The following is a 15,842-nucleotide window of genomic DNA, read 5'->3' as shown; positions in this document are numbered from 1 at the left end:
CCCAGTTTCACCACAAATTTTATGCAATTTAGTGCAAAGATTAAGTGGATATCCCATAAGTAAAATCACTAACAGGGTCAACCATTCTCATTGGGAGGTAGATATGAGACTGTTTGTAATTCAACACTGAGAAGAGCCCAGTATTTTAGTAATTCATTTGTGACCTCGGAAACAAAATAGGCTCATGCAGATGAAGTAACTTGAGCAAGGTTACACAGCTAGTAAGCAGTAGGAAAGGTCTCCAAACTCTGTTGGGATCCAAATCCTGTGCTCTTAGCCATCTGTCTTCCCTGGATTGAGAAATACCAACTGTAGGACAGGCATCCAGTGGATGTGGGAGTATATTAGGTTAACTGGGTAGGGGCAGGGAGGTGAACATTATTTGTGTGTGTTTGGTGTATACTGACAGATATTCTTCCTGGTTGTGGCAATGGTGGAAATGATCCATTTGCATACACTGTTTCCATTAATGGCTCATAGTCCAGTATTAGGTACCAAAATGGAAAAGTCACATTAAACCATGTGCCAAAGTTCTCTATCTGGAACTTTCTGTAAGTAATAGGTTGGGAATCTGAACATCACTACAAATCAGTGCATTTTATTTAATAGTAGTAGAAAGAACCTGAAAATGGCTCTTAGGTTCTACCCTGGCACTGCTTCTAACTCACTCTGTAATATTTGGCAGAATACTTCCCCTCTCTGGACCTCAGTTTCCCCCTCTGTCCACTGAAAGAGTTGGACTAAATGATTTATTTAAGGCCTTTCCAGTCCTTACATTTTGTGATTCAGTACATCACAAATTGTATGATAGTGTTACTTGTAATCCCTTCCAACTCTTGGAATTATTGCTGCTAAAAAGCATCATTCAGTTATTAACAACTGTCATCAACAATAATTATTTGGTGTCTCTAATGTAGTAAGTACCTGTATATCCTCAGGTAGTTTTTTCTGACTATATGAATTATCCAAGAGAGTTGCAGATAACAAGATGAGGGGCAGATTTGATGATGGTTTGCTCTTTCCTTCTGGGCAAGTGGAACAAACTTTCTGTGACCCTTTCTGTGTGCAGGGCCACATACAGTATGCCAGAAAAAGCTTAGTTTAAAATCATGAGGTGACAATTACGTTGTCAAAGACGCATTTGAAATGCTTAGACTTGAGAAACAAGTGTATAAGGATGCATTACTTTGATTTTCACAAAGCAACCTTTGAGATCATCTGATCTGTCCTCCATAGGATCACACCTCTGTGGGTCAGGTATTGAGAGGAGGCCAGGCGTGGAAGGGACTGGAGAGGTCTCGGTAGAGACCTTGTAGTCCAACCCTGCCTGCTCCTCATTTTGCACCTGTGTGGGGGAGCCTGGGAGACTCCACATCTCCCTTTCTTGTGCCTTCAAGTGGGAGCTTAACCTGAGTACACCCTCCATGTTTTCCAGGCCAACACAGGACATCTCATTGCCTTTGTCAGCCCGGAACTCTCAGCCTCACAGCCCTACTTCTTCCCTCACATCTGGGGGTTCCTTGCCCTTGCTGCAGTCTCCACCATCTACTAGATTGTCTCCTGCCCAACACCCCTTGGTCCCCAACCAAGGAGACCACTCGGCTCACCTGCCTAGGCCACAGCAGCATTTCCTTCCTAACCAGGCTCACCAGGGGGATCATTACCGTCTCCCCCAGCCTGGCCTGAGTCAACAGCAGCCACAGCAGCCACAGCCACACCATCACCACCATCACCAGCAGCAGCAGCAGCCAGGAGAAGGCTATTCCGCTATGCCACGAGCTCAGCAGTCGTCTGCTTCATATCAGCCAATGCCAGCCGACCCTTTTGCCATTGTTTCCAGAGCCCAGCAGATGGTTGAGATTCTCTCAGATGAGAACCGGAACTTGCGGCAGGAGTTGGAAGGATGCTATGAGAAGGTGGCGAGACTGCAGAAGGTGAGATCTCCGTATGGGGCTATTTGAGTCTTTTTGAAATCTTATTTGTTTAATATTGATATAAAAGTGTCCACTTGTGCGTCCCTGTATGACTTATGGGCAAGTCTTCAGGATTCTTATATCTGAAGGTTAGATGGAGCAAACTTTAAAAAAACCTTCTGCCTCTCTATCTAGAAGTAACATTTCACAGAAACTGTAGCCCCCAAGAAAGCTTAACTGAGTGTTTGAGAATTACGAAAGGCAGGGAAACTGCTTCAGAAGGTCAAGAACACTGGAGAGGGCTGTGTAGGAGAAGTACCTGCCAGCATAAAGACTTTTCCTTTTGATTATATTTTACCAAATACAAAATACTGAATTTGAATCTTAACTATAAATCCATAGTTCCCAGAAAAATCTCATCATTGAAGTTAGATCCTGACCTGCCTTGTTCTGGAAAGGGCCTAGAGTTTTCCAAGTGGTAGTTTTCATTGTAACTCTTTTTCAATCCCCTTTCCTTTCCCCCCTTCTTGCGTTGGTCCTTCCTTGCAGCTCAAATGAAACATCTGCTCTCCTCTGGTGTGTGTGGGGGGCAGGAGGGGTTTAGCACACCACAGATGGGTGACAGGTGACAGCCCGAGGCTAAGGAAGTAGCAAAAGGAGTGTATGTCCCAAGTTCACATTCTTCCCTGGGCCCCTCCTGAGTCTTTTGCAGCTGGGACTTTAGGTCTTGAATGCCCTAAGCTAGGAACCTTAGCTCTTGGCTTCCTGTGGCTGGTGGTGAATAGGGTTCTGCCTTTGACAGCCTCTTTGCAACTTCTGTCATTGTGGAGCTCCTTTGGTTTGATCTCCCAGACAATGCAGACTGCTCAGGGATGTGAGGATGAAGGTGGAGGAGGGAAGGGAGGTTGCCTGATATTGTTCAGTAACTCTATCCTCAGGAGACACCCAACAGTGGAAATTTCAGGGGCCTGAATTAAGCTGCTGCTGCTGCTAAGTCGCTTCAGTCGTGTCCGACTCTGTGCGACCCCATAGACGGCAGCCCACCAGGCTCTCCCATCTGGGATTCTCCAGGCAAGAACATTGGAGTGGGTTGCCATTTCCTTCTCCAGTGCATGAAAGTGAAAAGTGAAAGTGAAGTCGCTCAGTCATGTCCGACTCTTAGCGACACCGTGGACTGCAACCTAACAGGCTCCTCCGTCCATGGGATTTTCCAGGCAAGAGTACTGGAGGGGTGCCATTGCCTATGTAAACACCAGATCTGAGTCCTAAAGGAGAGGAGGGCTTATTATCAGCTAAGTATTTTTACGGAACAAAAAAATGCCTTTACTGCACCTAATGTTCCCAAGTCTGGATGGATGGGGGTTGTTGAGTGAGAAATGTTTCTTCCTGGCTTTGCCCCCAATTTAAAATTTTCCCTCTTCTCTCATACCTGCCCCTGTTCCATCCCATTGGTACTCACACACTATAAGCAGACGGGTCCAGTTTGGCTGATTAGGTTTAACAGTTGATACTGCTCCCTAAACTCTTATTTGTGGTGGCCCTGGCCCCATCTTTGATGTAGTAAATGAAGGGTGAACCCAGATCTTCTACAGACTCTCCTTTCTAGAGGATAGTGAATTTTTTTTTTTTTTTTTTTTGAGGGGGAAGATGGGTGGCAGGGAAGTGCAGCAGAACAGAGTCTGGGTTGTTGTTTTGTTCTCCATTATGGGGAAAGATGCCTCAACCAAGTGCAATTGGGACAGCTTGAGTGCTGGGAGAAGTGAAACCTGACCCGATGCTGCAGTGGGTTAGAGGCACAGGTGGGTTAGAAGAGGACAAATGAGGGGAATAAGGTAGATGTCAGCTTGTGCTGGAAAAAATAAGAAGGCCTGAGGCTCATGAGGGGAATAAGTAGATAGAATCAACCTGGAAACCCACTACCATCCTCTCTCTCCCCTCACCTCCCACCACAGACCAAACGGATGGATATGCCCTTCTGACTCCTTTTCCTGTTGACAGATGTACAACTTGCCCTTTTAGTGGGGGCAGTATCTACAAACGGTATAGGGAAAGGATTGGTACAATGTCTTGAAATAGTACTCTGAACAACTTGAGTAAAGGGACTGCCTTCCATGAGGATGCGGAATAAAAGGAACCCTTATACACTGCCAGTAGGAAGGTAAATTGATGTAGCCACTATGGAAAAGAATATGGAGGTTTCCCAAAAAACTAAAAATAGAACTATCATATGACTCAGCAGTTCCACTGCTGGATGTACATCTGAAAAAAAAAAATAATAATTCAAGAAGATGCATGCACCCCAGTGTTCATAGGAGCATTGTGTAGGATAGCCAAGATATGGAAGCAACCTAAGTGTCCATCAACAGATGAATGAATAAAGAAGATGTGGTGTGTGTGTATATATACATACACACACACACACACACACAATGGAATACTGCTCAGGCATAAAGAGAATGAAATTCTGCCATTTGCAACAACATGGATGGACCTGGAGGGTATTATGATAAGTGAAATAAGTCAGAAAAAAAAATACTGTATGATATCACTTATATGAAGAGTCTAAAAAATACATCAAACTAGTGAATATAACAAAAGAGAAGCAGACTCAGAGATACAGAGAACAAACTAGTGATACTCAGTGGGGAGAGGGAAGGAGGGAGGAGCAACATAAGGGGAGGGAAATAAGAGGCACAAACTATTAGGTATAAAATAGGCTACAAGAATATATTACACAACGCCAGCTTCCCTGGTAGCTCACCTGGTAAATAATCCACCTGCAATGCAGGAGACCCTTGGGTTCAATTCCTGGGTTGGGAAGATCCACTGGAGAAGGGTTAGGCTACCCACTCTAGTATTCTTGGGCTTCCCTGATGGCTCAGATGGTTAATAATCCACCTTCAATGTGGGAGATCTGGGTTCGATCCCTGGGTTGGGAAGATTCCCTGGAGGAGGGAATGTCTACCCACTCCGGTATTCTGGCCTGGAGAATTCCATGGACTGTATAGTCCAGGGGGTCGCAAAGAATCAGACACGACTGAGCAACTTTCACTGCATGAGTAATATAGCCCAAATTTTATATAACTATAAATAGAGTACAACCTTTAAAAATAGGGACTCACTATATTGTACACCTATAACTTCTACAATATTGTACATCAAATATACTTCCATAAAAACATAAACAAAGGGGACTGCCTTCCAGGTGTGGCATTCTATGGGGCACTAGAAAACTTTGTACTCTGAAGACAGCCCAGAACAGACCAGCACCAAGCCTGCTCTTTCAAATAGAAATGTTTATTTTCTCTACCAAGCACTTGAATTTCATGCAAAAGCTTTATTGGGCTCAGGCCTTGCAGATCTTGTCTCTAAATGCCATTCACCAGTTTTCACCTTCTGTGCTGCTATCTTGGTACCATCTGCAAGGAAAAAAACACTCTCAAGTCTGCTCTTTTCTGTGGTGTAAGCTTCATTTGTTTGCAGGCAGTCCCGCCTCAGGCATCATGCTGGAGCTGGGGCAGGTGCAGTCAGAGTTGTTTGGTAACCCCACCTTTCCCTGAGTCTCCCATGGGGTGGGGGTGGTGCTAATATTTCTCCCCCTAAAGTAGCCTGAGCTTTGTTAAGGAGGATAGTGAAAAGCTGAGAAGGAATGCAGAATGGTTGCAGGAGTCAGATTTAACTTGAAAATTACTTAATAGGCAATGGGGTTTACTTGTCTTATACAAATCATATGCAAATATCTCTGTGGTTGTGATATGTACAGTGAAGCTCTACTGGTTCCAGAGAGACTCTGGAGTCAGATTTCTTATTTTCTTCCCAATTCGGGCTGATTCAGGGCGGGATCCTTTCTCTTTGAGGTTGTGTGTGTGTTTACCTTTTACAAGATTTGCTGGAGTGTCATAAAACACAACTCTAATCATGAATTTCTGTTAAAAAATCTGTTACGGTGTCCCACTAACTATGGGATAAAGTCCAAATGCCTGGCATTAAAGCCCTTTTATGATCTGACTCCAATCTATCTTTGCAGCCAGATCTTACCAGCTTCTCCCTGTGTACCCCACAGTGTCCAGCCAAATGAGACTACTGGTCATTCTGGGAATGCATTCGCTCACTTAGAATAGAATACCCTTCCCCTCACCTCTGATCGTTGAAATTTAACCCAGCTTTCAGGATCTGACTGTAAATGCCACCTCCTCCCTGAAATTCTCCTCTCCCTTCACCCCCAAACAGGAACAACCTCTTTCTCCCCTACAATTTATAACACTACTCCAGCTTTTCTTAATAACATATCTTTCCCGGTATTCTTTTACTTGATTAGATTGAAAGCTTCTTGAGGGCAGTTGTAATGTCCTTATTCATATTTACACACCCCACAGTGCTTTAAAGAGTTCCTCTAATATTTGGCCCCTGGTAAATGTTTGTTAAATTGAACTGAACTAACTAATGAGGCTGAGTCTTAGGGTTTTTAGTTTTGATCTCTGCCTCTGCCTTCTAGTAAAAGGCCATCTCAGTCTTCTCTTTCCTAAAATGGGGGAGAGGTGCTCTTGTGTAGGCCAATATCAGCCCAGATCAAAATAAACATATAAAAACCCTTTAAATGCTTTGCAGTAACTATATACATTATTATTATTTTCTAAATTAAGAAAGGAAAGGAAAATCATTTGTAACTATACTTATGAAATTTATCCTCTCCTACAACCTTCTCTGAAGACAGATAAACATATTTGTTTTTAACCTAAGGAAATCTTGGGGACTGGTAAGTTAATTACTGAGCTTGAGGTTGAACTTAGAAATTTATCCTGAAAACTTTTCTTTTTTTTTTAATTTTATTTTTAAACTTTACAATATTTTATTAGTTTTGCCAAATATCGAAATGAATCTGCCACAGGTATACCTGTGTTCCCCATCCTGAACCCTCCTCCCTCCTCCCTCTGACTGTGTTATGATTGCCTCCTGGCTATCCATGAATCCCTGGGAGAAGTTATCATTAAGGATTTGCATATATGTTTTCAGATCTTCTTCCCCCATCCACTTCCTACCATCATCACTGTCTTTCATTTTTGTTGTTGTTCAGGTGGAGACAGAAATCCAGCGAGTCTCAGAGGCATATGAGAACCTTGTCAAGTCATCCTCCAAAAGAGAGGCCCTGGAGAAAGCAATGAGAAACAAGCTTGAGGGCGAGATTCGGAGAATGCATGACTTCAACAGGGATCTGAGAGGTGAGAGAATCACTGAAAGGCATCAGTCAAGACATTAAAGGGAACGAGGTCCTACTATAAACCACAAGGTCCTACTGTAAACAACAAGGTCCTACTGTATAGCACAGAGAACTATATTCAATATTCTATGATAGAAAGGGAGGTCAGAGCCTACCAGTACCTCTAGCAGTCAATTAAAAAAAAAATCCCTTTGATAAACTTCAGTGAAAAGAATATAAAAAAGAATGTGTATATAGATATATCTCAGAATCACTTTGCTGTATAGCAGAAATTAACACAATTAAATCAACTATACTTCAATTTTAAAAAAGGGTGGTAAAGGGAAGGGCTAAGCTAAGGAACACATGGTAAGGCTTCTAGGTCTTGTCCAGCGCACTGGGATAGTCAGCAAATTGCAGAGCATAGACGGGCTAGGTTTTTGTGACTATAGTCATGTCTATTCCTAAGCTTTCTTAATCAAAGGGGGATGAACTGATGTGTAAATCAGACGGTATTCCTCTCAGGTCTCTTGGACTCAGTTGGCCTGCCCCCATAGTCTATGCTACTTGTCTTCCTTTCCAGCTTTAAAGATTTTATAAACATTTAAATTTAAACATTTTATAATAACCCTGGTGCTCTTTTTTCCCAGTGAATGAAAAATATCATATATTCAGGGACAGATTTCTTGGATGGAATCTAGGAATTTGGACTTAGGTTTTGCCAGTGAGGAGTGAAAGTGTTAAAGTACTTGCCTCCTACTTTCCCTTCATGGTCTAGTGTTGTTTTGGGATCCACGTTTGCAAACCTTTGTCTGTGTCACCCCTTCTTGTGTAATAAGAAGAGACAGGCTTGTTTTGCTCAAGATCAGAATTTAGAGGGCAAATAGCTTGTGCTTGGAAGTTTGTCCTCAGGGCCCTGTTGATTGTCTCCAAATTCCACAGAGCGTCTGGAGACGGCCAACAAGCAGCTTGCAGAGAAGGAATATGAGGGGTCAGAAGATACCAGAAAAACCATCTCTCAGCTCTTTGCAAAAAGTAAGTCTGAAAGCTTCAGCAGCAGGTATTCATGTACGAGTGGGAGTGAGGTGTATGAAAAGGTTATGCAGTTCTATATAGCCCCCTAAAACAGCCAGCGAAGAGTGAATGTCATCTAAGGATTCTTTTTCCTGTTCAAGCATCAAGTTGGGAGATTGTGTTTTTTTCCTTCTGGCCACGAAGGCTGCTTGCCACAACATCAAGTCACATCAACATAACTCCTTCTGTATTAAAACAGAGAAGCCCCTTGGAATTCTGGCTTTTTGTCATAGCTAGCTGAAAAGGACCTCGGTAAACTTGGGATCCCTTCATATTGAAGGTACTTATCATTGAAGGCTGCATCTGCTGGTTCTGGAAGACATGAGATTACCACGTAGGACCGCTTAGAATACCTAACCTGTACCTGGGGCTCCAGTCAACACCCTTTTTATATCATATGATTCCATATTGGAGGATTGCAAGGGGAACTAGAGGGGAACCACGGCTAAGGCCTCAACTAGTGACTCTAGTGTGGAGTTGGAGGTTGTGCGGGAGGGCAGAGCTATGTCTTCCTCCTAATATTGTTTCCTTTGTCTGGAAATACTCCTAGGACCAGGACAATGAATTAATCTTTTTCTTTATCGGGTCCCTAATGGACTCCACCCAGCTAGACAATGCTTCATTCTTTCCAACTGCCGCAGTAAAAGCAGCAGTAAAAAACTACACAGTGGATTGAGTCCATAGGGAGAGACAAGTCCGGAGGAAATAGATTATCTCCTCTGACTTCTGCAGATGCCCAAGGCCTGGTGGCTGCTACCCTCGGCCTCCACCAGTGTGGTTCTCAGCTGGAGAAGTACTTCGTGGGGATCCATCAGGCCGCATCTTTGTTGGGCCTCCACGTGACCCTTTCAGGTCATTCCATGCAGCTTCCAGTCAGCTTTTACAAGTTTGTTTGATCTTCACTTACAATATCCCCCTCCCTTCCTGGGTTGCTCTCTTGTGCTTTGGCTTCAGAGCTGGGGCTTTTTTTTTTTCCTTCCTCATTTCCCTGAGCTTCCTGTTCTTTTGTCAGTTTGCCTTAGAGGAAGGAATGTTGCTTTTCTGGTGTCATCAGTGCTTAGTGTAAGTTGTTGTGAAGTTGCTTTTGTGGTGTCCTTTGGAAGCTACTTTGCTGCTGGAGATGGTGGTGGCTTCCCAGTTTAAAACACAGAGAATGTATGGGTTCTTGGCCCTGGATCTCTGACTTCACACTTCTCCCTGTGTGGAGATGGTATTTCAGGTGTCCTGAGAGTTCTGCTGCTGGTTTCTCATGTGGTCATTTAGTAGATCAAACTGTATTAGCAGCAGGGTCCAAGACTGTCAAATGGTCCTGGAAGGAGCCTAGTAGGTAGGGAAGAGGGCATGACTTGTGTGCCTCTGTCATTTCTTTTGCCTTTGGGCATCCGCAGGGTGCTACATGGTTGAAAGTGTGGCAGGAGCCAAGAAAACACTCTTGAAAAGCCCCCCCTAGACAGGCCAGACCAACCTAATCCTAGGAGAAGGCAGTCTGGTACAGTACAAAGAGCTCAGAACAACTTGGCCTTAAGGGTGTGGGACATGGTACAAATTACTCAAGCTCTCAGAGATTCTGTTTTCTCATATGCACAATGGAGAAGAGAATAATACAACACCTGCTGTGTATGGTTGTTCTGAGGATTAAGTTAGTACAATACTTGGTATGCAATAAGTATTCAACAAATATTTATTTCTTCCCAAGGTACATCTGAATAGGTATGTAAAGTCAAGATGGGAAGGAAGGTAGGTTGCCCAGTTAAAGTCTCTCCTACAGGGACTTTCCTGGCAGTCCAGGGGTTAAGACTCTGAGCTTCCAAGGCAGGGGACGCAGGTTTGATCCCTGGTCAGGGAACTAAGAGCCCACATGCCATGCCTGTGGTGTAGCCAAATAAAGTCTCTCCTAAAGACTTAAGTATCCATGTCTTGAGAGGAAGGGCACTCTTCCTGCCACTGAGAATCAAAACTGCTCATTTGAGTTTTTGTGTGAGGTCTGTCAGAGTTAAAAGCGGAGGGACCTAGAAAGGCATGGGACATAACTCCGTGTGTCATGGTCATGTGTACCTACAGTGTGATCTCAGATTGACCTCAGTTTGAAAATTATGTTAGTGAATAAAGGGTGACATTGCCAGTTTTATGCATTTTTATGAAATACCATTTTTTTCTGATCGATTTAATATCGATTTTTTAATTGATTTAATAGACTGTCTATTGAGGAAATGATGGGGAAAATTTGTGGAGGCTCAATGGCTCATTGGCCAATACAAGACTGTTTGAAAAAATAAAATGGAGGAGACAAGCCTACCTGTTCTTCTGATATATGTGTGTCTGTATGTGTTTTTGTGTTCACCTTTGTATAATATTTTTCACAATACTTTTGACATCTGTTTCCTCATTGCTTCTGCACAAACCACCACCATTGTTAAGTGACTTCTAAATTGACACAGCAATTTAGTGGTAGAACCAGTGGTAAGAGTCCAGATCTCCGTGTCCTGCTTCTTGTCGCTGGGTGTTAGAACACTAAAATGTCCAGGAATGGGTGTGACTATCAGTTTTGCTCAGGTAAGGTTTTGAGCCAGCTCTGGAATGGCAGTATTAATATTTCATGTCCTGATAGATAAGGAGAGCCAGCGTGAGAAGGAGAAACTGGAAGCGGAGCTGGCCACTGCCCGTTCTACCAATGAGGACCAAAGGCGACACATCGAAATCCGAGACCAGGCCCTGAGCAACGCCCAAGCCAAGGTGGTAAAGCTGGAAGAAGAGGTATGTGTAGTTTCCTCAGGTGGCATGTGAGCCTGAGGGTAGAAGAGCTAGAAACTGATGGCACTGGGTTGGGGGGGTCTTCCATTTTGGCAAACTGGCAGCTGCATCATCCCCTGACAGGAAGGTGCTGTCTGCTACTTCTAGTTATAACTGATGTGACTGGACTTGGAGTTTTTGTCTCTTCTCTTCAAGTTCCTTCCTTTTGCTTCAGAATTGAAAGTTACCAAGGTCAAGGAGTGATTTTCATTTGCTCATTTATATAATAAGCTAACTACCCTCCCTCTCCAAATTCCATGTATTGATAGCTAATCTTGCCTTAAATTAAGCTAATGACAGATTTTGTGTATATATTTGTATCTATAGATATAGATAGATATACATATATATCTATATGTGTGTGTATATGTTTACATATTTGTATTTTGTGTATATATACATACACATATATGTGTATGTATATATACACAAAATACATACACAAGTATATGTATGTATATATATATATCTCACTGATTGTCTATTCTGAAATTGGAATTAGTAGGAAAAAAATAGCCTCCGTTATAAGAAGTTGGGATCTTTACAAACTTGAGATTAAAAAAGAAAGTGTTCAGTTACAAAGCCTTACCCATTCTGGCTATTATAGGTGAGATGCCTCTCCTACTTTCATTCATTGACTGCTTCCTCTCCCTCAGTAAGAATGTTCTAGTTCTTAAAGATCTTCTGACTTATAAATACCCTTTGAATTCTTTTATGGGTATTAACATGCTTGTTCGAGCTGCATTGTGGGCTCGTAACTTTTCTAATAGATGGTGCCATCTAACCTATGATGTCCTTTAACCTGAATTGTTTAATCGTTAAACTTCAAGTTGCATCAAGTCAGGCTAATATTCTGCTTCATCAGTTCTCTAGATCAGAAATACTGCCAAGTTTCTTTATTGAAAATGAAGGATACTTGTACGTGCCTGGTGTCCAGGTCTTAGGAGCTTAGCACTCCCTCTAGCTAGCCCTTCACCACACTCATATATTCCCTTCCATTCCCTTTTTGCAAGGAGATCACAGAGTAAATTACAGGACAGGGTTAAGACTGTGTTCTTTTAGAGAAGGGAAAACTGAGAGACCCGCTGAGAAGTAGCTTGCTGGTAGTCACATGGCAACTCTTAACAGAGCCAGGAATAAAACTGGAATCTCATGACTCTTCATTCCCTAGACCCTGCTGCCTGTCTCCCCATCTGAATCATCCCTTGGTTCCACTCCCAAAAAGAAAATGTGGGCGCTTGTTCAGATTTAGTAAACCTCTGCATCTTTTAATTAAAAAAAATAATTGCTTTACTCATTGGGCCACTCTTTTTCAACAGACTATGGGAAGCTTGTCCAGACTGCTTTGAGATTAGGGTATATATACAGCCCACTGCCTCTCCAGGAAGGATGCCCATCTAGTTGGAGATAAACTGGTGATAAAGACTCTGCAGCCATCTTGGTTTTCAGTGTCTGAGGGCTCAGTGGTAACTGGCTTTTAATCATGGAAATAACATACATGTATGGAGATGATGTTAATCTGTAGTTCCCACTGGGAAGCCCTCACTGAAACAGTTGCCTGAAATATATTTCTGGCTTCAGACTTCTGAGGCTTTTCTGGGCATTTGTTCCAGAGATTTTTTGTCATTTTCCAGGGCCCCACTCCAAAATATGTGGATTTACAATTTAAAGAAGAAGCTCTGAATATTGGGCTAGAATTGAATGATGGCATCTAGTAGTCAGAGATATCTCACATAAGCTCATCAACTATAGTTAATTTTTTAGTCTTCATCCAACTGGTTGTCTCACACACAGTCTAGTTATTGGGAAATTCTGAGTTGCTGTGGCTAAAGGAGGCAGGACGTGTGACAGCAAGCATAACCTGGGAGCCTTGTACCTGGCAGAATTGCAGAGGTAGAGGCCATGTAATGTCTTCCAGAATCTCAGGCTAGATCACCTCTAGCACATGTCAGGGCTTAAAACCACATCTCAGGGAAAAAAATCCATGGATTCCTGTTTACCTTTTCATTTAAGTACCCCATAAGGGCTAAGTTTGCTCCTGGGTGATGTTTGACGTATCTCCTCCACTGTATTCAAAGGAAAACATTCCTTTTCCTTATCTTCAAAGACAGGAATTGATAACTGAAGTTTTGCTTGTTTTTGCTGTGACTCAGCCCCCACGAGGTCTCATTTTTCCTGGGGTAAAAATTTTAAGTAGAACATTAGGGAGGTATTTAAGATGTAAGTAGCCTTGGAACTAATCTAGTAAGGGTTCTTGATTGTGATTTCTTCACAAAAATAGTGGACATTTCTAAATGAAGAAGAGTATTCCCAAACAGAAAATATATATCTATCTGTTGGAGGTGGCTGAAGTCAGGTCATGTTGTAAGGCAGAGGGATATGGCAGATGCCTGTCTATGGCTCATAGAAACAGATAATTTAGTCATGGCTTAAAAATGGCACCATGAATTTTCCTTAGAAGTTCTTTCAGAGAAAACCTCTCTAGTCTACTTTGTAAATGAGAATTAGGGAAATTTTCCCAAATTAAGCTTTTTTTTTTTTTTCCCTAGGGAATATTTTCTTAGCCTACTAAGTGCAAGTTCACTCAAGTTTACCTATTCAGCATTGCATCAAGATGGTCAGGTTGACACACATTATATATTGAATCATAATGTTGTACACCTGAAATGCATGTAATGTTACAAATCAATTATATCTCAATGATATCACCTGCTTTACAGATGTGAAAATAGAAGTGTAGATAAGTGAAGTAACAGGAAGCCCTGTGAGCCCACTGACAGATGGCTCAGTGGTAAAGAACCCGCCTGCCAGTACAGGAGACATGGGTTTGATCCATGTTCCAGGAAGACCCCGTGGAGAAGGAAATGGCAACCCACTCCAGTATTCTTGCCTGGAGAACCCCAAGGCGAGAGGAGCCTGGCAGGGTCGCAAAGAATCGGACATGACTTATCACCTCAACAACAACAAATAAAAATAAAGATGGTTAGGGAACAATGATGACTACTTTGATGGTCTGAAGACCCTTGCATCTATTTATGTCTTTCTCTTTTACAACATCCTCATTTAGGTATTTTCCCTGAAATCCTTTCCATCTTTCTAATCCTATTAAGTCTCTTGCCCATGACACTCAGCATTCACTGTGCTCTAAGCTCTATACAGAAAGGGTGCCTTGGCCTTACAGGGAACTTTCTTGTGCAATCACAGTCTCCTTCCTCTTCCAAGTTCAGCACAGATTTTCTCACGAACCCTGCTCTGCTGACATCGAGGGATATGGTATCTTGCTAGGAAGGGGATATCATTCTAAAGAGCAGACCTGTTTTTTGGTGATTGACTATAATCCTGCTTGCTTACGCAGCATGCAGCTGGCTGAGGTAAATGGGGTCTTTCCATCCCTGCCCTTATCTTTCAGGACACATAGGTCCTATTGAAGTGGAGTCTTATTAAGCTCCAAGTCAAAAGAACTCTGTGTCCTACAGCAACCATGGTATTCTCACATTCAAAGAGACTTCCCTCTGCCCACCACTAATTTGACCTCACTGGAGAGTCGACAGATGCTTGGCATATCCACTCACAAGGCTCAAGGCAGCCCAGGCTTCTGGCTGGCTACTGTCTTATGATGATCCACAGCGGAGCTACTGCTTGGGTAATTGTTTCAGGGATGGTGGGGAAAAGGCCCTGGCAAGATCAAAGAGGGAAGATGCTGCGGGTGGGCTGCTTACTGAGCAGAATGCACAGGAAGGGATAGAGTAGAATGTGGGAGGGCTGGCAGAAAGAGCCAGTGAGCCTTGTTCTTTGGCTTTAGGCTAGATTGACAGCCACAGAGATTCAGGGGCAAAAAGGGCCCAAGTGTTAACCTTTTCTCAGCTGCAATGTCTGGTACAGATATTTAGACACTGCAGTGAAAACCCTTAGCGGTGGTGTATTTTCCAGAGTCCTTGTGCCACTCCTCTCAGTTCTCCAACACTAAATCCATATTGTTTCATTTCATTTCCACCACCATTCTTCGTGGCTCATATTTTCTCATTTCTCGATCCCCTGCCACTTATTTGACTTGTCTTTGACTTTAGAGAGACATAATTTTCGCTATCACACATATCCACAGGGCATCTTAATTGTCTCCTTCTTGCCCAATATTAGAGGAAGATGTCCTAGGGATAGACATTTATATGTCTCATCCAAAATAATCCTCAAACAATAGGATTCTGCTGTGATAGGTAAAATTCATACAGTGGTTATAATGGATTATAAATCTGAGGTGTGCATTGAGAGTATAGATAGGAATTCAGATAAAATATGTATATAGCAAGAAATCTTCTTGAGTGCTCTGCTGATGAATTGTTGACTCATTTGAAGGGTGTTTCATTTAAAGAGGACTTTTTTCCATATTTATGGGCAGCATGTTTTCTTTAAAGTGCTGCACTCAATATGAGAAATTATGTCCCTGCTCCCAACATAGGTAAAGTTACTTCTCAGAGTTTGATATTCTGTTTTTCTCCTGATTTTGGCATTTGAAATTCCCAAACTAATAGCCTTGTGTATTTTTCTTTAGTCTCCTTAACAGAATGAACTCCATTCCCTTGGTAGCAAGTTTCTAGACGTGGTTTTATTTTTTACTCCGCAGTTCTTTTAATATCTACCAGTGGACCACAGCTTCTTGGCAATGGACACAGGCAACTTGCTAATACCAGGGTAATGTTACCAAATTGCTTCAGAGGGAACTCTTACTTGGAGCCATGTGCTCCTGTGTAAGACTAAATCAGATCAAATCACTGGAGGCTCATGGAGCAACATGCAACATATAACTTAGTTGTATGAAGGAGAGGAACAAAGAAAGTACATTTCAGTTGTGATATTTGTGGTACTGTGAG

The 15,842-nt window shown here is 42.6% G+C and overlaps 1 protein-coding gene across 5 annotated transcripts in view; it reads left to right on the top strand.

The window, feature by feature from the left end:
• Window positions 1-15,842, top strand: part of AMOT (angiomotin) — a 68,412-nt gene that overhangs the window by 23,778 nt on the left and 28,792 nt on the right. For all 5 annotated transcript variants that reach the window (XM_005227926.4, XM_005227927.4, XM_005227929.4 and 2 more), the window contains 4 exons: window positions 1,436-1,934; window positions 6,988-7,132; window positions 8,053-8,145; window positions 10,793-10,938. In XM_005227926.4, the coding sequence (XP_005227983.1) occupies window positions 1,436-1,934; window positions 6,988-7,132; window positions 8,053-8,145; window positions 10,793-10,938 (883 nt within the window). The remainder of the gene's footprint in view (window positions 1-1,435; window positions 1,935-6,987; window positions 7,133-8,052; window positions 8,146-10,792; window positions 10,939-15,842) is intronic.

The sequence above is a fragment of the Bos taurus genome, chromosome X (assembly GCF_002263795.3).
Source record: "Bos taurus isolate L1 Dominette 01449 registration number 42190680 breed Hereford chromosome X, ARS-UCD2.0, whole genome shotgun sequence".
NCBI classification, from domain to species: Eukaryota; Metazoa; Chordata; class Mammalia; order Artiodactyla; family Bovidae; genus Bos; species Bos taurus.
This window is presented reverse-complemented; position numbering and strand designations above follow the sequence as displayed.